This window comes from Lissotriton vulgaris, chromosome 3_2, assembly GCF_964263255.1.
Source record: "Lissotriton vulgaris chromosome 3_2, aLisVul1.2, whole genome shotgun sequence".
Lineage (NCBI taxonomy): Eukaryota > Metazoa > Chordata > Amphibia > Caudata > Salamandridae > Lissotriton > Lissotriton vulgaris.
Genome location: NC_141690.1, coordinates 67,539,353 through 67,563,779, shown reverse-complemented (window position 1 = coordinate 67,563,779; position 24,427 = coordinate 67,539,353). Strand labels below are relative to the sequence as shown.

The following is a 24,427-nucleotide window of genomic DNA, read 5'->3' as shown; positions in this document are numbered from 1 at the left end:
TTTAATATGGTTAGCATGAATTAGTGTTGACTTGTAACGGTGTCATAATGGCTACAACACAAAAACCTAAATAGTCTGAAAATGCATCTCCTTCATCCCCTCAATGATGTTGTGAAAAGTCAAGTACATTAGTCAATGATAGAGTGAGTGTGCATTATGTGAGAGTTTGTATGATCAATGGATTAAGTATATTTTGGGTCTGAGATTAAGTTATTCGGTAATCACTTCAAAGAGATAATCCATACATTTGTTTGTATCCAGCTCAAACGTCATCCTACGTCATTAAATGGTCATTACAAGTTTTGCTACCTCCACAGGACATAGAGGCGGCTTCATAAGCCTTTAAGTTATGTAGTTTGGCAGGGAGAAAAGGCTGCTCAAGCCATGATGAACTCTAAGCCCCAAGTCCTCCTCTGTGACCCTCAATGGCTTTTCAGCTTGTGACTGACACAACAACCTTCCCCTGTGGCTTACACAACAACCTCCTCCCTGTCAAAGGCTCCTCCCCCTCTGTCACTCTTCAGACAGTAATGCGCTTAAAGACCTATCCCCTTAAGACGCCACATCCTCTCACACGTTTTAAAGTTTGGCAGGTCTGGTGTATGATTTTAGGTTCCTTATTAAAATATGTTGTTCAACTTCTTGTTTCATTTCTTTTCCCTCTTACAATATTAGTAATATGTTAGATTATACATCGTGCATGATGGTGGTGGAAGTTGTTTACATCAGTGCTTTAACTTGTACATTTTCAAACTTTTTTAGTTTTGTGGTGTCAAATCTATTATTTTATCAATTTTTTTTATGATGTATTTTTTCTCAGGTACCTAAAATATATTCCGTTGCCATTAGCAAAGCGTAGATTTTGCCAGGAGTGCCAGCTGCTGCTGTTGCCGGAGGAGTGGGCTGAGCACTCTGACCATCAGGTACAGGGTGATATCTCCATTGGACAGCTGAGGAGGCCCAGCCAGATGCTGTATGCACTGGCAAATAAGAAATCGAATGCACAGTATTTGTTTGCTGACCGAAGTTGTCAGTTCCTTTTGGATGTCGTTGTTGCCCTGGGATTCACAAGAGTGCTCTGTGTTGGCACACCAAGGTAATAAGTACCACTATTTCATGGTTTGTGTATTTTAATCTTAATGTCGGTTTATTATACATTGTAGCTAAAGTTTCTTTGTATTTTCCTTGTCCTGCACACACGGGTGTAGATGGATTTCTGTAGAAATAGGACCAGTGTGGTTTTTGACTGGCAACAAAATCTGATAACACACTTTCAATCCTCGTACTGAAATTTAACACAGCCTACAAATGTTACCTCTGCTTTGGTAATGTTAGGTGATATTTAACCCTGGGAGATGTACTACGCTACGCTCGCGTAGTTTGTGAAGTTTGCGCTACTTCGCACTATGCGTATTGCACGTAGCACAGTGCAAACACACGTAGCGGTCATTTTTTGCTTGCTCGCGATCCTCAACGTCAAGTTGGCGACCGCGAGAGAGCAAAATGAAATTCCGGCGAGACTTTTTCCTTGTTCGCGATCAGCAACATCAAGTTGCCGATCGCGAGCGTGGAAAATAAACCTCCCGGCGAGATTCTCAACGCAGGGAGGTCAGGTTTCTCATTGCGAGTGGTCGCTTATGATCTCTACCGCTCGCGATGAGAAACTACCAGTCTGCATTGAGAAAGCTGCCACTCGAGTAGAAATCTACTAGAGCGGCAGAAAACGACCGCTTGCACTGTGCAAGATGCGGTTTGCACTAATTGCACAGTGCGGACAAGCATCCGGCACTGTGCAATCAGTCCGAACAGCATTTTGCACAGTGCCCTTCGGAGTCTGCGTAGCTCGTGTTGTACGAAGTGCACTTCACGTAGCAACACGTAGCGCTACTACGCACACTACGCCCAGGATTAGTAATATTGCTAGTTTAATGTTGCCCATCAAAATGAGAAATGTTCTGAACTTTATGCACTTTAGAATGTGATCAGAAACAACATCTTACTTGCTTCATTGTAAACAACCTTGAATTGCACCTTGGGGCTTCTATTGTTTTACAGCTAGGTTCTATGTGCAAATACCATACATACATACATACATACATATCATATATACTTGTGGTCATATGTATGTTATCCCATCCTTTACCTTCTTGCATTGGAAGTTAAATGTTCATTTTACAAAAATTATAGGCTTTGTTCTTATGTTCGAATAGTATCTTTTAATTGTCCGGCATATAGTCATTCAACTGTGGTACATCTCCAAGATACAGAGGCTCTCCATGACGGGGTAGGGAAACATTTTTCAGTTTATGCCATAAATATCGCCCATGAACAGAAACCTGCAGAATCTCACATATAGTGTCTATCAATGTGGTATATCTTCAGGTGTGGGACAATTTTATTGGCCACTATAGCATGACACAACCCGAGAGTTCTCTACAATACTATTAACCAAATGGACAACCTGCTGGTGTAGTTCTCAATTATAATAAGGAATCACATCCAGAGTGAAGGTTCCAGCATTCTGGTGAGATCCCACATGTTTCTGTCATAGCGACCACATCACGAAGGCCTTTTTGTTTGGATCTCTCAATTACTGCAGATTTCTCAGACTTATATTGCAATTTAATATTTTTCCTCTTTTCATCCTTCTCTTTTTCTCCTTTTTCATTTCCTTTATTCCCCCACCCAAATCCCTTCCTCTTTGTTTTTATAGGCTCTCATATTGGTTGACTTACTTTCACATTGGTTTATGCATCCAGGCAAAGATTGTATTGTCCTGATGATGATCCCATATTTTAAGTGGATCAAAACATCATTGACTAATCTCTCTGACTCGTCTGATAATGCACAATTGAATCTTGGGTGCAGCTGTGTTGTGTTTTACGAAAGTGAGAGTTTGATCTTGTGTAGTTCTTTTTGTCACTAACTTTTTTTTCCTCTGTGTACTTTTGATACCTGTCTAGGTGCGCCCTTAGGGGTATTCACCCCTACAAACTAATTTTACTTTCATGTAATAATAAAATTTTATTTAAAAAGTGAATTGGATGTTCCCTGGGCATTATTGTGCTTCCAGAGTATTACTTTTCCTTGTGTAGTGTTTAAGGTAACTGTTTATGTTGTGCCTTTTTTACCCGTGTGACTTTCTCCTTGATCCTTGCCAGAGTTGGTTACCCAGAGCGGGCCATAGTACGACTTGTTTCTTTGTTAAAGTCTGACTGCTCAAAGCCACACCTACCCAGGGTTGAATTTAGCTTTTACAAACTAGCCTGACTGGACCCAAGACAGATTGGTGAGTTTATTAAACTTAAGGTCTCACAGCCACACCCTATAATAAACAGCTCCTTCTAGAGTGCGTTGCAGTAGGCAATGTACTAAAGCGGCACTGCAAAATCAGTGCGGTTGTGGGACTTCTACAGTGAGATCTGTTAAAAAAATGTGTTTCATGTCTGTGCTTCAGTGGTATTATTGAGACACAAGAGCACTGCAATAAGATTTGAGATGTGGATAACTGCACAGGGCATTTGAAATTATTGTAATTAATAACAGGAGCTGTGTTAAATTATAACATCTTTGACACAGTAGCCAACTAAAAAATACGATACCTACTAAATGTATACTTTGTCACATTACATGCTTTCCTTGTCATAAAATTGTCAACGTTTACCTTTTCAGGCTGCATGAATTGATCAGACTGAAGGCCTTGGGGCCAGAGGGGCCTCAAGTGAGAAGCCTCCTGCTGGATATTGACTTCAGGTATGTTTTGCAAAGAAAGATTTAACTGCTGAAAAGATGCTAAAAGTCAGAAAACGTTGGATGAAGGTTAAAAACCTAATAATAATAATAATAATAAATCATTTGTAAAGCGCCTGGCTACACAAAACTGTGTGTCCCCGCGCTAACTGCTGATACAATACAGAGATCCAAAGGTAGCTGTAGAAAGAGGCTCAGGAGAAGGTTACATGTTGGGGAACAGGAAAGTTTTCAATTTTCCTCGAAATCTCCTTTCAGATGGCTCCATCCGCAAGTGGAGCGGGAGCGCATTCCAATGTTTGGAGGCTAAGTGTTTAAAGGAGCTTCCTCCCATTTTGGCCCTAAAGATTCGAGGCAGTTTAAATAGCATCATACCAGATGATCTTAGGTTCCGGGTGGGGCGGTGTATAGTGAGGAGGCTTTTTAAGTATTCAGGACCTTTGTCCTGAGCGATGCGATGAGCATAGCAAAGGGTCTTAAATTTGATCCTCTCCCTAACCAGGAGCCAGTGAAGTTTGACCAAGGCAGTTTTTGCGGAAGTTCTGCGTGAGAGTCCGAGCACAAGGCGTGCAGTAGCGTTCTGCACACATTGCAGTTGATGTAAACCCCTCTGACTGAGCCCAATCAGGAGGGCATTCCCGTAGTCCAGATGGGGAGTCACTAGCGCGTGGACAATGGTTTTTCTAGCTCCGGTAGGAAGGAGATCCAACACCTTTCGAAGAATCTTTAGTATGCCAAAACACCTTCCCGTTACCCTGCTGACATGGGTCTTGCCAGAGAGGTCTGAGTCTAGCATAACGCCTAGGTTTCTTACAGACTCCACAGGAGTGGGCAGGTTACCCAGTTCGATAGGCCACCATGATCGGGACCAAGCAGAAGTTGCTCTTCCGATCACCTGGGTGTATTATCATTGATGCAATGGCTCATGTAGGGAGGACCTTTGATATACAGTGTCATATGCACACTACATGGAGACATGAAGTAATTCTCTTTTTAACCTAGAATCACTGTTTTGGGGAATTTCGTGTGCGGCAGTCAACTCCAAGCAATGATGCACAGCTGTGTTTTGAATCATTAGCAGCCTAGAAAATAGTAATAGTCCCAGTAGGATTGTGCTGCCACAGTTTAAATGAAAGGAGATTCTGGCCTTTGCTCTCAGTTGGGAGAAACTGAAGACTATTTCTGATGGTCTTGAGAAAGAGAAGACCTGCAGCCACTACCTTAATCATACGAAACAAGAGATTCAGCGATTTCTGGGAGGCTGTTGAGCATGGAGGCTTAAGTTAGGCAGTGGCAGTAGTGCTAACAAAACTAGTATTGTGGCATTCATGCATGTCCATAATAGGAAATGGAGGTGTTTTTGTAAAGTTGCAAAAAATAAAGAGTTAATAATAAATAAATAAGAATTGAAAATAATAAAAAAAATAGGAACTCTATTCGGAAAAGGATGTCACTGTGAATCTGTTGTTTTTCAGTGTGTGTGTTGTTTTGCCCACTTGCTGAAACAATTTAATATCAGACTATTGTGGAAAGAGTGAACGGGATAAGCAGCTACCCTACTTAAGCAGACCTCTAATACGTTTCAAGAATAAGGTCGGTAGCCAACCAGTTAGATTGATACTCTGGGTGTAAAATCAAAAAGCAGGCAGGAGCAACGTCTTATGGTGCAGAACTCTGGGGCAATGCTTACCCTGGAGAGGTAGAGAAAGACTTGTTGTGATCAAATGTGAACTGGAGTACAGATCACCTAGTGGTGAAGTTTATTAATAGTTGTCTTTAGGTGAATCGTGCATTAGAGGGTTTCAGACCACTTTACAGAAGTGAGTAGTATATGCAAACGTTTTAGAAGGACAGATGAAGTGTAAATTTTAGGTACAGATAGAAAACATATATACAAGGAACTAACTTATGGCAGAAAGAGAAACCAACTGCAGTTAACCTCATGAAAGGCAAGAGACCCTTTTTTAACATAGCATCAAGGTATGGCATAAAGACGGCAGAAATTAGAGATGGCTCTCAAACAAGAGGAGTATCCTGTCGTTTTTAGGTCTCGCACATGGCGACGCAGTCACCAACGAGACCTATTGTTACCGTCTTGCCTGCCAAGTGATACAGACCGGGGCACGCGCCGATTGGGGTCTGTGTACGCGCCCATGAACACGTGCATGTGCACATCTCCCTTCCGTCATTGCAAGCTCCACTTTCGTTTTTGTAATGCGCATGCGCGCTCCAAGCGCAGCACGCTCTGTCTTGTTCAGTGTTGCCACTTCTGCCCCATCAGTTCACTGCATATTACCATCCTGCTGATCCGTATTTTTCACCTTCCAGTTTGCCAAACAATGCTTGTTAAGCTCCCCAACTATCATTCACTGCTTTTCCCGACGATCTAACTAACCTTTGGACAGTTTTAGGCAGCGGTGGCCAGGGACCCAGTTGAATCGCACAACAAACATAATGAAATGGTACAGTATCTCCACTACACATAATGACGGCTTCATATAAACATTCTTATACACAAACCACCGCCTCTCGCTCCTGCATCCTGCCGTGACCAGCATCTCATCCTGCCGCCTCACCTTCTCCCTCCCCCATGCCCGCCACCTCGCATACACTGCTTCAGGGAGTACACCTTCCCCGTCCTTACCACTTCCCACTGCTCTGCAGACTTGTTGACACAGGTTACGATCTCGTTATGTAGCAGCAGGAAGAGCGCCTCGTCCGCCATCTCTTGCTTGTTAATACGTGTCGCCCACAGCTGCTCAGCTCCCTCCAACATGCACAGAATATCTCCATGCGCAAAAACACAATGTTATGCACGCGCACAGCGTCATCAGCAAACTCCGACAACAGGAAATGTGCGCGTTAACGTCTGGCAACGTAATAGCGCGCCTGTTTCTATTTCCGGAGCACGCTCACAACACCGTTCATACAACTGAAATCACGTGCGACAATTTGCGCATATTGCAATACTTTTTTCACAAACAAATATGCGCATACTAAAAGTACAAACCTTTTGCTTCCTACAAGGCACACACTACATTATTGTGCTAAAAACTTACAGTTTATACTCATCAATGCTAGTCGTCCAAACTGCTTGGCTCCCCGCAACACGAACATAACGTCTCCAATATACCACTAAAGCTTGCAAACAGTCTTTACATGTTTGCTATGTATACAATGTGGAATGTGCAATGTTTATATACTGCATACAAAATTATGTAACATTTTTGTTCCTTCTGCCTTTAATATTATGTCAGACAAATATATAATATCTATCTATTGCCCTCTATCTATCTATCTATCTATCTATCTATCTATCTATCTATCTATCTATCTATCTATCTATCTATCTATCTATCTATCTATCTATCTATCTATCTATCTATCTATCTATCTATCTATGTATCGATAGTATCTATCTATCTATCTATCTATCTATCTATCTATCTATTTATCTATCGCCCTCCCTCACTCTATCTATCAACCTCCCTCTATCTATCGCCCTCCCTCTATCTATCGCCCTCACTCTATCTATATATCGCACTCACTCTATCTATTGCATCGCCACAGCATCACTCAGCACCACCACAGCATCACTCAGCGCCACCACAGCATCAATCTGTGCGACCATTCAACATCAACTGGTTCAAATATGTTCTCTCAATGTTTCAAGCTTTATTATAAATGCAACAAAAAGATGTTAATATTTCACTTCTGTTCTTGGATTTTTGTCACAATAAAATACACTGAACATAATCTTCACAAAAGTTATTTACAAAAGTTTAAGCTATTGCCATTATACATTACAATAACTTTTATTTAAGTATAAAAGCCATTGTTATTTGGAATATCAATACATCTAAGTCACGTAAATACAACACATATTGCATTACAAATGCTATAGGTGTCACATTTGCGAAAGTTAAAACTATTGGCATTGTAAATGACAAAGCTATTAATTTAGCTAGTTTCAAAACCAACACAGAAATACTAAATTTGTCATTTACAATACCAATAGCTCAAACTTTCCTAATGCGAGACCTATTGCATTGTAAATGCTTGTTGAATATTTGAAATAGATGCCTGGGGCTAACGAGAAGAAATTCTAGATTTTTTGGGAAGCTATCCGACAGCCCATGTCAAAATGCTGTGTTTCTTCAAATCTGGTGTCTTTAGAAGTGGCGCCATTGTGCTCCTTAAGGTTTGAGGATCCTCGAGTAGTCCAGTTTCTGAAACCGATAGTTTTGGTATGAATTTTGGATGCGCACAATCGCAGCTATAATTACATTTAAACATGTATTGCACTGTGCTAGAGTTCAAGCCACCAATCCCAGTAAGGCCCCTATATAATATATGAAAGAGATATTTACTTAGACAAGTTCTAGGCTGATTCCTTAAATTAAATATGTCGAGGACACAATTGGGGAAATGGATTGCTCAAGTTTGTGGGACGCCCCTACGTGCCAAACTAAAGTGCCCTTCCAAACAATGAAGGAAGGTCACTGGTCCACTCAGAATGTATGATTAAAGTATTTATAAGATATCTTACATTGGTTTGTAATTATACCGATTTTACCTTTTTAAATATATTTTTATATTGTGTTGAAAACAGTCTACTTAAAATGCCTCTACGCAATTTCAAGCTACACTTTACATCTCTTGAATGGCGCGGCCCTTATTTTGAAGTACTAGTTTAAATGATAACATTTGCCGGAACGATGGCTTCAAACAGAGGAGTTGCACATCTGAAGTCTTTCAAAAGTTATTGGTCCTGATTTTGGTGGGAATAGGCCGAATGCTGGAAAGATGGCTTCAGTAAATTGGTGTTGCAACCGGTCAAAAAAGGGAGCAGTGGCACTTGAAAATTCTTGCAGGACCTTCATGCTTTTTGCATTGTAGAAGACAATTTTACTTCTTTCGCAATCTACATGCACCCCGACTTGTTTCATGCCAGCGAGCCCCTTGCCGCACAGAATGGCTTTATCGTTGTGCCAGGCTAGCAGCTTGTGATCCTTCAGCTCCAAACACCAGGAGAGCCGGTTTCTTCCCAGCTTCCCAGATTTCTGCTTCCCTTTACGCTCAATCGATCCATAGGCCATCCCAATGGTCCATGCTGGAGAAGACCGTACATCGACCTCCCAGTAATGCTTTCCTCTCATCCAGCCACTGGAAGCGAGCACGTAGCACATTGCATCAAATCTTAGAGGGCTGTTTGGAATATTCTGAGGTTCGCTCACAAGGCATATACCCGTTTGGTCGCTGGAAATATAAATGTTTTTGTTCGAGGTTGTCACATCAAGTAGGACGGGAGTTTGATCTGTAAAACAGAATATTAGAATTTATATTTAAATTGTGCACGATCTTTGCGAAAATACATGAGGTCTCCTATATGTATGGGGGCTATGGCATATAGGAAGACAGATTTATAGGGATCACAGTCACATTTAATTTTGTTATATTTTGGGGATTTTTTATTGGTAGTGTGCAGCAATGTCATTTAAATACAATCACTTGAAATGCAATAAGTCTTGCATTTGTGAAAGCTAGAGTCTTGGTGTTAGAAATGACAATTTTTTTTACTTTTGTTTTTTGTATATAGTGGAGTGATGATATTTGCATTGTGCTATTTCTGGTCATATGACCATGCGGGGCTGGAGAACCAGAAAATGAGAAATAGGTTATGAGGGAGGGGAGACAAGAGTAATATGCTGGCTGTGAAAAAAAAGTAACAATGGAATTATATGCTCTTGAACACAAGATTTTAAACAGGACTATGTATTTCACAGAGATGACACATAATCCACAATCCACTGCATAATCTCAGATTACAACAACAAACACATCGTAGCTAAAACAAAAAAAGCATGACACGTGTTGCTGGGCACTGGCATGTTCTCTCCGAAGTTTAATGTGTCACCGTACAGTTGCTGATTGTTGAATTCAAGTACTAAACTTGTACTAATGAGGTTAATCTTTTCCCAGCCAGTAGTTATTGTCACAGATATTGTTTTTAGTAAAGCCCACACCATTATATGCAAGTAAAAAGTAACAAAAACCTTCAAAATAAACTTAGGTAAGCAGATAGACACACACAAACGGGCAAGCACATATACAAAGAAACACATACACACAGACACAAACACACGCATAGACGTGCACACATTTGGAAACAGCCAGCTGCAGCCTCGCACACAGATAGATGCAACCACACAAGCATACTCCCACACACATACGCACGAGCTCATACAAACACAGACACACGCGCACATGGACATGCACATAAGCAAGAATGCACAGGCATATACAGCACTACCAAGAGGAGCTACATTTACACACCCACACGCATGCAGATATATACAAGCACACATACATACTTACGCATTGTGCACACTCAGACACACATGCGTGCAGGCATGCAAGCACACATAAACACGCACACACTCTTCTGTTTCTTGTCTCCCCCTTGAGGTTGCTTAAATTAAATATTTATTTTACATTTTTAGAAAATGTAAGCATTTGAAGTGATTTGACAGGGTAGCGGATAGATGGAGATGAGAGGCAGATAGGGAGGCAGACACAGAAACAAGAGACTGATGGAGATAAGAGGCAGTTATGGTGGCAGACAGAAAACAAGCAATAGCATAGCCAATAGGTCTCGCATTTGGGACCATATAAGTATTTAATTATGCAGCACAATATCCTTGGTGCAATATCAACTGTTGCATGGCTAAACACTTATAATGTCCCAAAGGCGAGACCTATTAGCTTTGCCAATGCTTGTTTTTTATTGTATTAATCTTTGTTAATCGCTTTCCTACCTGTAACCAGGCCCAAAGCGCACTCCGTATGGCCACGTAAGTAACTCTTTCATCCGTTGTGCGTGGTTGGTTGGGTGTTGTTTTTAGAGCGATCTTTGTGAGAAGATTTCTGAGGACTGGGCGTCTGCTCCAAATCTGCTGAGGCGAACTTTTAAACGGGGTCAAATCCATAGGCCACCCATTAGTTTTCAGTACAGCCATAAAGCAGAAGGAACCGCCCCAGACGCATCATAACTAATGTAAATTACTCTGGACCTGAATGGGAATGGCCAGAGGACAATTTGAAAAGGTGGGTTTTGAGAGATCAAAGGTCAATAGTTTAATTGGCATTCTCCACACTTGTAACGCGATATTCCACAGCCCGGAGCAAGAAGAGAGAAAACGGAGGTTGTCCTGGGAAGCAATTAGTCACTCACAAGGGTCAACTGGGAGAAAAAAAAAAGGTTTCTCCAAATACCATCTATGCACGCTGAGCATTGAGATCTGTGCACGGAACCAAGAGAAGAGTTGTCAGCAAGCCAATCCCTCGCGAGGTGCAGTGACAGGATATGTGATGACCCTAACCCTTACCGCAAGCTTACTGAAATTCAAATATAACTAGAAATATAGATACAGTTCTGGGATAAATCTTATAAATTCCATTTGTGTCGGTTGATTATATTATTAGCAAATAATCAGTACAGGAACAGCTGTTTAAATGCTCCGATTAATACAAACAGGAGAAGAAGTTGGCGAAATGCTTGCCAAGGACAAACATATTATCTGTGGAACGTGGTGGGATGCTAGTCATGTGACCAGTGTCCTGGCGCGAGGTGGTGCAATGAGGGGTACAAAATACTGCAAGGGGGACGTTGGCACAAGGCTAAAAGAAACAGCTGAAGCCAAAAGGAGGTGTAGGCTTCCCAGAATGGAAGGAAAGCCAATACTAGACGGCTGCCTCAGCACCACTGGGAGGGGAAACACATATCTCAACCAATGAGGACAGGGGTCACCATAACCAAGGAAAGGAGGCGATAACATTCATTTTGCTTCTGACATCAGCCTCACCAACAGTCAGAAAGATAGAACGTGGAAAAAGGATCAACCAGCAACAGCGGAGTGGATTGTGGGATAAGCAAAGTAGAACAAAAAAAAACCATTATGCTCACCCTGGACACGCGCGCGCACGCGCACACATGCGTACACACCACACGTGGCGTGTTTATCTAGGTTCCTGATCGATACTGCGACCTTATGCCCCTATTCGGCTATAAATCCATTTATTCCCTATATTGGCATAACCGTTCGAGTGCGATTTTCAGAAAGTCATCTCTGGCCTCACACGAACAGAGACACATTCCAGCATAGTTCTCTGCCACTTCCTTTGCAACCAATTAGTCCAATGACAGAGCAGAAGTCACTATCTGATATTCCTAGATTAACACTCCGAGTTCTTCAACAAGATAAAAACTCAGCAAACCTGGAAATCCCCGCTTGCTGTGTTTTGATTAGTAATGGAACTCTAATGAGCAACTGATAACTATCACTTCCTAGTGACATCTTTAATTGACGTCTTATGTCCAGCAAACTTGCGTCAAACCCGGCACCTGTCAGGTATAAATATTACCAACGTTGCCTTAAGCAATGTGAGCTGAGAGCTGAGAGCTGTCGTAAGCTGCCGTGCACCCTGTTGTGCATCCCATTGCTGCTGCAGGCAGTACGCTGCTGTTGTCCCTTGGTGGTGAAGCTACTGATACCATTATCGCTGCTAAAGTGCGAACGATGGTGTAGTACGCTTAGGAGCTGAACAGCCGTCCCTCTGCGAAAGAAGCCCAGCAGATTCCAGCTGCCGCGGACGCTGTCCCCCGCCTCCTCCTCCCGACGCGCTGAAGAAGAGCCGCTGCCTTTCTCCTGCAGAGAAATCCAGCTCCAGCGTTTCCGGTCTGCCCTCGCGGGTGACTGGGATATTGAGTGCCCCCTGAAGGAAATACCAGACTTCCATCATTCTATTCAGAGGTATGGTGTTGACTAAACCCTTAGATGAGAATTCTTGAAGCAAACCTTGGCAAAACCAACTTAACTTAAAGCTACTTACTTACTCCCCTTCCACGTGTTAGGCTTAGGTCAGGCACACTGGGGTAGGCTTAGTTAGAAGCACCAGTTGAGTATTTTAGCCTAATGTATATATGACTGTATATATGTTTTATTACTTTTAAACCATTGTATGGCTAAGAAACAATATCAATGCTTTTACAGTTCTATTTCGCAATCCTTATCTTACTGTACGTACTTTTTATAATAACAAGTCTTGCAATTGTGGCAATACATTTCTCTTGTACGAGAAGAAAGACTGTTCAATAAATGTTAACCCTTTATTGACAAACGCCCGTCTCTCTATTCTCTACATCTCGTGAAAGTAAACTGCACTAAACTGACTGAGTGAAATACATGTCTATTGTTTCACACGACCCTAGAGATTGACTCTTGATCTGAGGAGCAAAGTTGTCATGTTGCACGGTTGTTGGAAAGCTGAATCCCTTCTTGTCTGTGCCAAGGAAGCTGATCACTTCCTATGCAGAGAAGAAAGTTTCCAGTGACCTCTGAGCTAGTTGGTAACAAACCCAATTAAGTTTAGCATAGTCAGTGGAGGCCTGGAATATCCGCAGTTCCACGTCGATACTACTGTTTATGTTATTCCAATGCGCAGGGCCTAGTGGGAAACTAGGAACTACACTACATGGCGCCCAAACGTTTGGTAAGGCGATAAACTAACGCAAGACGTTAGAGTAACTCAGTTGTGCATATTTCACACAGACCCCTTTCTCCCGTAAATACTCCAATAGACGTCTGGAGTGGGTGAAAGGTTAAAATCCGCCCGACCTTAGTAGGAGCTCTGGTAAAGCTCTGGTTTATTCAACGTTGAAGGATACAGTGTTCCAAAATATTGTGCACCTAATCTTTGTCTCCTTGGAGACCAACTCTGCAAACCTTGCATTTTAACAATGCCAGGAGAAAACGGAACCACTGGGGCCGCAGCAGATGCGACTCAGCAAGGTCCCGAATACACAGACCCGGATGCTATTATCATCCCGGTCCACTTAAGAAGATCTATAACATTAAAACTTATGGAAAACGGACTGACACCACAAGGTGGTACAATAATTTTCGTGATAGAGGCTCACGAATATCGGCAGACAGAGGTATTCTATTCATGGATAAACTTTCCAGCGGTAAACGCTAGAACAAAAGTGTTTCACTATTACAAAATAGAGAAACCCCCGGAAGAGTACGCTCCTTTCGAGGAGATTGAAATTCCACTTAAATTTCAAGAGCACCTGCTCTGGTTTAGTGGCGCCCTAAAACACAATGATCACATTACCAGGCTCGGTCCACTAGGTAGACCAGGAGCAACGTGGCCGGTTCTAGCCAGCTACACACCACATCCGGACATTGTAAAAATGTCTAAGGAAGAGCTGTTAGTACAGCTAAAAACATTAATTAAAATACATAGGCAATTAGCCCAATATGTAATGCGGACTGCAACAGTCCAACCAGCTGTTAATGTACCACAGCTGACCCCTCATCAGGGGAACACTAATAAAATTACTCCACAGAACATACAGTCATGTCTTGGTAAATCACCCGTAAAACGGGAACAAATTCCTTTCTGGTTAGCACAGAAAATCACTCAAATAGAGGCAGTATTTCCTGATACTACCCCTATAGAGAAACACAGAATCTTGACAATCTGCCTTCCTATGGGACTCACACCACACGTGGAGGACTGTGACACTTGGGGTACAGTCTTTGCTTCCATTTACACAAAAACACACGGTGTTCCGTCTATGGCGGTAATACCAGAAGTGCTAAAACAGATTCAAAATGAATACGGTCCAGAGCCCGCTTTAAATCTAGGTATGAAATTACTGAAAGACTTCAAGCAGGTCTCGGCTATATTATTAGCCAACATAAAAGGAGAAGCAGCATCTGTGGCGATCCGCCAGAAGTTGAAGGAAACAGATATAAAAGATCCTGTTGAGCTTGCAAAAATCATAGAAAAATGCTATGAAGAATTAGGCAGAGACAGCTTGGGTGGGAAACCGGTAAAGCCCCAACTGCTCGAAAATCCTGAAAAATTATTTATTAAAAATAATTTAAACACTCCTAAAAAGAGCTGGGATGGAAATAAACAATCCACTCCCAAGGAAAAAGTTTTCCAGTCCAGAGGAAGGTCTCCTCGACGGAGGGAAAGAACTCCGACTCGAGAACGCCAGTCTCCCCAGAGGGAGCCCTCTGAGAAAAGATATAACCTTAGAAATAGGGATAATCTAAAAAAACCTGATAGATATCAAAGTATTGATGCACGTCCCTCTCGATCTTTTCCACAGAATTCGGAAAGAAGAGGACGGTCAGACCCAGGAGAGCACACCAAGTCCAAAGACAAGGAACCTGCTCAAAATAAGAAATCACAATTTCAAAAAAAGAAGGTAGCCAGTATTAGAGTAATCAACCATGCCGAGAATACTGAGGACACAGTTGAAAAACGGGGAGTGGGCATTGACAATGTTGGACAGTGCAGCGGAAATCAGTATAGCGCGCAAGATCTTGATGAGTCATCTGGAGACAGTGGACACAAATGAATACATTCAGGTTGAAACTGCCGACACCAGGCTTAGCGAGCCCCATAAAATATACGAAATAACATTGCGTATAGAGGGTGATAAGACTAGGAAAATTAAGGGTCTATTTTGGGATAAGCTCTCAAAAGGCTATGATATTCTGTTAGCTGAAAAAGATTGGCCCCCAGAGTTTGTCAGGGAGTGCCCTCGTGGCGAAGAAGTGATTATGCCTGCCTTCTCGAATCACATTCCGATTCACAAAAAATATACATATGCAAGGAAATGGGCAGTAGCCCAGGCACCTGCATTATATAAAAATCATGTAGGATGGGATGAGGACTCTCCTCCTCACAAAATCCAATTAAAAAGTGAACCAACTGCCCAACGGCAGTATCCCATAAAGCAAGAAGCTAAAAAACAAGTCAGGGAGATCTTAGATCAACTTGAATACCAGGGGGTGATTGAAATATGCACCTCTCAAATGAACAATCCTTTGTTTCCTGTCTCCAAGCCAGACAATTCATATCGTCTAGTTTTGGACTACAGACATCTTAATACATGTTGCAAAACTTTTGCAGTACAAAACTCGCATAGTGCAGCCCTAATGAATAACATAGTTAGGAAAAAATATAAAACGACACTAGACATATCTAATGGTTTCTTTTGTCAAAACATTGCACCAGAAAGCAGATATTTGACCGCTTTCTCTGCATTTGGGTCACAGAAAAAATTCTGTCGACTCCCACAGGGGTTAAAGAACAGCCCAGGACTATTCTCAGCTAGGTTAACAGAGTTACTACAAATCTATGATGATGAAGCATTGTCTTACGTAGATGATATTTATCTCACAGACGACGACTTGGATACTCACTTGAAAAGAGTGAACACCATTATACTTGGGTTCGCAGCAGAGGGTTACAAATTCAACTTTAAAAAGTCTCGAATTGCCCATCTGACAGTACTATTCTTAGGGTACGAATTATCAAGTGAAGGGAAAAGCCTAGCGGACAACTTCTTAGAGAAGTGCGCTGTACTCCAAGCTCCAAAAACGCTGAAAAATTTACAATCCATTCTAGGTTTTCTGAATTTCGGAAGAACTTACATTCTAAATTACGCAGAGAGGGTTAAACCTCTCTACGAACTAATTAAACCTGATTTTAAACAAATCAATTGGACTCAAAAACACACAGAAATTTTGAGATCACTGCAAACAGACATGTTTGCAAAAACAAAATTAGATACACGTGACAACACACGTGATCTTGTAATCCGAGTCATCCCAGGAAGATGCGGATTCACATACCTAACCTCTAATGAGGGAGAAAAGGTTCCAATAGCTTACAAATCACATTTGTACACAAAGGCTGAAATAAAATTCAGTTCAACGGAGAAAATTCTAACTGCGGTTCAGACTGCTGTAGCGAAAGAAAGGCCCCTAGCACAAGGTAAACGAATAATAATCGTAACACCTATACCGGCTTTAGAAGCAGTAACTAAAGCAAGCATTCCTAATGCTAAAGCTTTGCATCCGAGATGGATTCAGTGGGTTAATTCTCTTGCTGCAACAGACGTAGTTTACGAATTTGATCCGAACTTAAAAACACAGGAATTTTTACAATATGAATATGAATGTCCTCTGCCAATTGAAATCCTGCCTCTCGAAGAATACGGAAGTATTATATATAATGACGGATCAGCACAACCCGCAGTTGGGGGTAAGCAAGCTTACAGTGCTGCGTGCGCGATTGTAAAAGGTCGCTGGCACAAAGGAAAATTCAGACCACTGGTCACTAAAACACAATCTCTAGGAGATTGCTCGGCTCAACGAGCTGAATTAGTAGCATTTAAGATGGCGCTAGAAAATTCCGATCGCGAATTCCCCACACTAATAGTGTGCGATTCTTTTTATTGCGTACAATCTTATAATGAATACTTGCAGAATTGGGTGGAAAATGGTTTCAAAGATGCAAAAGGTGGCACAATAAAGCATAAAATGCTTTGGGAACAGGTAGTTCTTTTACAGAAAGAACTACAAAAGACTCACGTGATACATACACTGAGTCATCAACGTGATGGCGTTCACGTTGCAGGGAATTCATTGGCTGATGAAGCCGCGAAGGCAGCTGTGCAAACGGCTTCCGTAGCTGCGATAACTCGGTCACAAACAAAATTAGACAGCGATATTCTACAAGCTGTCAGTGCGTCAGTAAAAAATGATAAGAAAACACTCCCAAAAGGCTTTCCTGAAAAGTACTTGTACTTAACAGATACTAATAATGTTCCTTTTGCTCGAATCCCTGGAGTGGGGGATAGAGTAATTCCAAACAGGGAACACAGATTAGGACTAATCAAAGCGGCACACTAAGGGCTTGCTTCTGCACACGCTGGCGTTTCCGCAACAATATCACTATTAAAACAGAGATATTGATGGCCTCGCTTGAGAATACAAACTAAAAAGTATGTATTAGAATGCGACATATGCCAAAGGATAAAAGTATCAACAGTAAAACGACCAGCGCAGACACCCCTTCTCATCTCGGATAAACCATTTGCATGCGTTTACCTGGATCACTGTGGTCCCCTACAAAGGGACGGCAACTATAGATATATCATGGTAGCAGTGGATTCCTGAACGAGGTTCATATGGATGTGGCCCCAGCGCTCGGCTGACGCTAGAACGGTTATAAAAGATTTGCGAGTCTTTATCGGCACATACGCAATTACCACGTTCCATTCTGACCAGGGTCCTGCTTTCAGCTCTCGAGCTTATAAGGAGGCCATGGCTAGCATGGGAATTGGGTTGCGGTATTCTTGTCTGTCGCACCCCGAAGGGAACAGTGTGGTAGAAAGAAAAAACCGTGACAAAAAGCAATCTATAACAGCGAAGGTATTAGGTTCAGGCGCTGGGTGGGTCAAACATTTAATAAGTGTCCAAACTAGTCTTAACAACATGCCAAGAAATTCTCTAAAAGGTTTCAGCCCATATGAACTATTGTTCGGAATTAGAATGCGTATTCAGGACCTCGATAGTCAGATGTCAGTGGTACAAGAAGAAACAACGCACTTTGATGTAAAGGATCGTTTGGCTGTTTTACAGGAACTGAATGAAACAAGAAAATCATTAAGCAACATAAAGTTAAAGCAACAGCCAGATACCACTGACGAGGCACCACCAGCAACAGCCCCAGCAAGGCCTGTCTGGATTCCAAAGATTGGGGATCTAGTCAGAGAAAAGATCGCGGTTAAGAAGGAATTTGGGCCTTCTTACAGAAAAGCAGTACCTGTCTTGGCAGTCACCGGAACAAGATCAGTTGTGCTACCGCCCCTTGCTGGTAAAAAGGAGAACAGAGTCGTGTCTATCGATCTGGTAAAACCACAAGCATGTGGCCTATAATCAACAGTAGGCCCAGTGGACTCCCAAGAAACAACAGAATACCCAAACTTGCAACAATCCAAGAGGTTCAAACTGAAAGACTAATCACATTCGATCAGCCTGCAGTGCACAATGAAGGACTATGCAATAATGCCATGGAACTCGTGCCTCTTGAGACACAGATTGAAACTGTTCGTCAAGAAACAACACCAGTCTACAATGATGTGGCATCAGAAAGTGCTACCGAAAGACAGATTGAAAGAACAATCCCATCAATTGACAGAACTGCCTCTGGTTATTTCATCAACTTCGACAACTTCTCTGAAGATCAAAACGACCCCGAAGTAATGCCAGAAACAAAAAAGACTTTTAAAGAAAAAGCAATGGAACTCTTTCATCAACTGAAGGAAATCTACTTTGTTTCCCCTTGTTTAGAGTTCTGGTTCGGTCTAGGTGTATTTTTCCTCCTGCTTTGGCTCATCATGGTACTTTGTTTGGGAAAATTCATTGAAGGAAAATATATTACAATGGACACAGCAAGTCAGAACATCAACCTAGTCCTGAAACCACACAGATCATCCCACGTGAAGAAAAGAGAACTGTCAACAGTAAATGTCACAGCAATTCCAATACCTGGTGGGGTAGTATGGGAGAAAACAGACTATGAGATATATGGTCCGGTCGAAATCCTGAAGTATCCTCATCAACTAAAGGTTTCCTTAAGTGACTTTGTAACACCTAGTACATTCTCTGATGATTGGGACTTTAACAGTATTAATGACATGATGTCTGATTTAGTAATGTCAGCTAGATTCACAGATCATGATTATTTACAAGGTTCATCTAGTTATGAGCAGTTATTCTGTTACACCCACTATGGGGATCATTACCTGCATAAATCTGCACAGCCTAGAAATGTTTTTATGTATAATCAATGGGAACATTGTTCTACACCACCTAAAAGCAGTTCTAAAGCATTTTTTGAGAAATTCAAATACTTTTCAGGGTTTAACACCAGTAATGCAGAAACGTTTTATTACAAACTGTTAGATAAAACAGGAATGAAAACAATGCTGACAAATTCTAAATTGATATATTCAGAAGCATTTTATGACAAAATGATGACATTTGGTTTTGATTATTGGAAAAATAATATTGAAACGAAAACAATTTGGGGTACAAAAGATTGGCAGGTGCAAGGCATTGAAGCACTATTTAGAACCTGCATGATACCAGAACAAATGTTGTTTTTAAATGAAACAATACACCAAACATCTTGTCTTGGCCTAGCTAAGATCAAAGACCTTAAAACACCGTCTATACCAAAGCCAATACCTGAAAATGCAACTACAGATATTGAGTTAGACGTGTCACAAATTTTACATTTCAACAGAACACATCCTGATTGGAAAAAGTGGCTAATCTGGCCTACTGACACAAACAGCTGTCAAGATAGATTCCTGAATAAAACACAGGGGTTAAAAATGACCAGACTAGACCCGAGATATTCCCAGAGACAACATCCAGGGATTATAACAACATACAGTGTAGGGAAACTCTGCCTTGAATGGCTAACATCATCCACACTGGCTGAAATTAAGCAACACTTGTCTTTACTAAAAGATGGTGCTGATTTGCGCGATTTCATTCTTGGACCACGCAAACAGCGTCAAAAGCGTTTCATAGCGACCAGTATCTATGCTGCTTACAACGAGGCTTGGAAAGTAAAGCAAATTGAAACTGCTGAAAAAATACGAGAAATTGATCGTATTAATTTGGAGAAATCACTTTCTGTAGTAGACAATGGGTTAATGACTCTGTCTTCCAGAATATATTCGTTGGACAATATTGTATCATCTGCCTTTGATGTGATAGACAGAGACTTGCTAATGTTACAACATGGCCAGTCGCAATTACGTTCTATTATAGAATTAGGCTGGACGCTGCAAAATCTTCGTTCAGGCTATGTGCCTTGGCATTTAATCAACACAACGTCATTATTTTCCATTTTTAACCTTACTGATAAACAGATCAGTTTGGCACAGAAAGGAGCAGACTATACAATCCTGAGCATCGAAAAACTTGAGAGATTACCATTGACAATGTCAGAGAGTCCTGTCATTGAATGGATAATACACGGGATTATCACAATTCCGATAACAACTTTCCGATTTAAAAAGTGCCTTGAGTACATACCTGCTGGCCAGTATGAACAATTGGGTAAAGGATATGTAAAATCTGAATGGAAATTACCATACACACATTCTTGCTATAGTGACAGCAACAAAAATGTATTTCTTAGTGGTGATAACTGTAAACATTCACTAAGCGGTATACTTTTGTGTCAGGGTATTCATTTACACTGAGCATGTGATGGAAATTCTAACAACCTTTCATGCCACCAGCTAGTCACACCTGCAACTCAGATAGAGCCCTTCTTTATGCAACTTTCAAACGGGAGTTACATTCTTAGAACGGATCACAGATGTTGTGGCCTTGTGCCAGGGAAAAGTTATCTAGTAAGAGTAACATCCATGGTCAAATGCTGTATGCAAGCATTGTTTCAGAGTGGGCCTGCAGACACAGTGACTCCCATCTGGCCTCGTCTGAATCTCTATTCTATACGAATTGATACATTAAGCAAAATGAAATCTGTACTTTTACAGACAACAGTGCCTATAACGTCATCAAAAGAGACGTATGATCTTCTAGTTGCAAGGACAGCTACTGAAGTTCATGACCTTTTATCAACAAATTGCCCCGTGCATTTCGTAGAAATGTTGAGCCAACTCCTTAACATGTCTAGTGCAACAAGCATCCCAGGCATATTTAAGACAGTCTTTACGGGACTGCTAACACCTTTTCAGGCAATTTTGGGAATCGGTCCTAATTTTGTACACTCTGTTTTTGGCGGCATACCATTATTTTTGGGACTCGTCGCAGGGATTTTATTTTTGACCCTCCTGCTTCGTTATGGCAAGCCGAAACTCAGACATAGCTCCCATGGAAATGGAAGAGACAATCCTAGCAATGCGCTACCGGGACAGGATAACTAACGTCCTCGGATTGGCCAGGCTGAGAGATCTAAACATGACCTGGTTCCTTTCATTCAGACCTATATGGCAGAACTGTATCTTCCCGGTACTAAAATGTATGCTTTGCGGCGATGAATGCGTGTTGGACATCTGTCTTTCACTTCCATCAGCAGTACCAATGGACGTCGATACTTTGCTCAGTCCAATAACGGCTCACGCATTGTGTTGTCCCCAGCGGCTACCAATCCTGATGACGGCATTCGTTGAGACACCTGTACTACGACTAGGTGGTAACAGTGGAGCGAGTGACAAAAGCAACATCACCCAGGTACGACCTTCTGTGAGCATTGCTGCTCCCGACTATGATGACAGCAATCATTCTCACACCTGCCAAGTTACAGCACTATCGAATTTGGTTGAACTGTCACCTGAATTTGTAGACCAATTCTTTGAGAGCCTGTCTGATACGATGTTCTCACCCGTACAGAAACAATAACTTTGGAGAAGCTTTCCGACACACAGCGTTCCCATGAACTCTGAATTCGGCCTTCAGTTTTGATCAACAAAAACTGCTAAAAGCTTTGGAACTCAATTTCCCCGTTCAAGCATTAATTCTTTTGAATTGAACATTTTTTAATATTGACCTTTTTTGGCACGAACAATTCTTTGCTTAACGTAAAAACTATTCTTAGAGAACAGAAGCTTCAAACTTCTATTTCTAAAATCACATCTAGAGACATAACAACATTACATCAGCCTCTAGCACATGTTATTACAATGCATTTTTATGTGATGATTTATCTCGCCCTTCTTCTGTCAGAGATACTTCATGTGTAATTCTTTTTGCATAATCGTTCATTGATTTCATATGCAATAATTTTTGAATGATTTCTATGCTTCAAATAACGTACAGTACCTAAATTTCACGTATTACAATATACGCCTATTTCGAATGCATTTATGTATTTTGGGGTGGGCAATGTTACACATGCATCTAATTGCTCTAGTTTTAGTAATTTGATGGACATGAAAACGTGGAGTGGGTGTTGCGTGTTTATCTAGGTTCCTGATCGATACTGCGACCTTATGCCCCTATTCGGCTATAAATCCATTTATTCCCTATATTGGCATAACCGTTCGAGTGCGATATTCAGAAAGTCATCTCTGGCCTCACACGAACAGAGCCACATTCCAGAACAGTTCTCTGCCACTTCCTTTGCAACCAATTAGTGCAATGACAGAGCAGAAGTCACTATCTGATATTCCTAGATTAACACTCCGAGTTCTTTAACAAGATAAAAACTCAGCAAACCTGGAAATCCCCGCTTGCTGTGTTTTGATTAGTAATGGAACTCTAATGAGCAACTGATAACTATCACTTCCTAGTGACATCTTTAATTGACGTCTTATGTCCAGCAAACTTGTGTCAAACCCGGCACCTGTCAGGTATAAATATTACCAACGTTGCCTTAAGCAATGTGAGCTGAGAGCTGAGAGCTGTCGTAAGCTGCCGTGCACCCTGTTGTGCATCCCATTGCTGCTGCAGGCAGTACGCTGCTGTTGTCCCTTGGTGGTGAAGCTACTGATACCATTATCGCTGCTAAAGTGCGAACGATGGTGCAGTACGCTTAGGAGCTGAATAGCCGTCCCTCTGCGAAAGAAGCCCAGCAGATTCCAGCTGCCGCGGACGCTGTCCCCCGCCTCCTCCTCCCGACGCGCTGAAGAAGAGCCGCTGCCTTTCTCCTGCAGAGAAATCCAGCTCCAGCGTTTCCGGTCTGCCCTCGCGGGTGACTGGGATATTGAGTGCCCCCTGAAGGAAATACCAGACTTCCATCATTCTATTCAGAGGTATGGTGTTGACTAAACCCTTAGATGAGAATTCTTGAAGCAAACCTTGGCAAAACCAACTTAACTTAAAGCTACTTACTTACTCCCCTTCCACGTGTTAGGCTTAGGTCAGGCACACTGGGGTAGGCTTAGTTAGAAGCACCAGTTGAGTATTTTAGCCTAATGTACATATGACTGTATATATGTTTTATTACTTTTAAACCATTGTATGGCTAAGAAACCATATCAATGCTTTTACAGTTCTATTTCGCAATCCTTATCTTACTGTACGTACTTTTTATAATAACAAGTCTTGCAATTGTGGTAATACATTTCTCTTGTACGAGAAGAAAGACTGTTCAATAAATGTTAACCCTTTATTGACAAACGCCCGTCTCTCTATTCTCTACATCTCGTGAAAGTAAACTGCACTAAACTGACTGAGTGAAATACATGTCTATTGTTTCACACAACCCTAGAGATTGACTCTTGATCTGAGGAGCAAAGTTGTCATGTTGCACGGTTGTTGGAAAGCTGAATCCCTTCTTGTCTGTGCCAAGGAAGCTGATCACTTCCTATGCAGAGAAGAAAGTTTCCAGTGACCTCTGAGCTAGTTGGTAACAAACCCAATTAAGTTTAGCATAGTCAGTGGAGGCCTGGAATATCCGCAGTTCCACGTCGATACTACTGTTTATGTTATTCCAATGCGCAGGGCCTAGTGGGAAACTAGGAACTACACTACACACGCACACAGTCTCTCACACGCGGAAACCGATGAGCAACAAAGACACAAAAAAACACACAAACACAGATACAAACATGGAAACTAATAAGCATCAGACACAAACAAGCACCCACACACTATACCGAAATGCAATGAAACCTGCATATCAAAGTCAATACGCACACTTAGGAGCAGGGAAGAAATTAAATAGCACACCAATCAAGTGCGGTTAATTAACAACATGCGTACTTACAAAATGCAGGCAGATTCATGCTAGGGCGGGGCGGGGAGACCCCCGAAGG

The 24,427-nt window shown here is 41.7% G+C and overlaps 2 protein-coding genes across 2 annotated transcripts in view; one reads left to right on the top strand and one right to left on the bottom strand.

Moving 5' to 3' along the window:
- Positions 1 to 24,427, top strand: part of ZCCHC4 (zinc finger CCHC-type containing 4) — a 399,939-nt gene that overhangs the window by 135,437 nt on the left and 240,075 nt on the right. Inside the window, exons 4-5 of the mRNA XM_086964013.1 lie at positions 821 to 1,096; positions 3,673 to 3,753. Coding sequence (XP_086820139.1) covers positions 821 to 1,096; positions 3,673 to 3,753 — 357 coding nt within the window. The remainder of the gene's footprint in view (positions 1 to 820; positions 1,097 to 3,672; positions 3,754 to 24,427) is intronic.
- LOC147725341 (uncharacterized) overlaps positions 7,412 to 24,427 on the bottom strand; it is a 62,579-nt gene continuing 45,563 nt past the window's right edge. Inside the window, exon 6 of the mRNA XM_086964510.1 lies at positions 7,412 to 9,067. Within this exon, the coding sequence (XP_086820636.1) occupies positions 8,475 to 9,067 (593 nt within the window). The 3' untranslated portion in view covers positions 7,412 to 8,474. The remainder of the gene's footprint in view (positions 9,068 to 24,427) is intronic.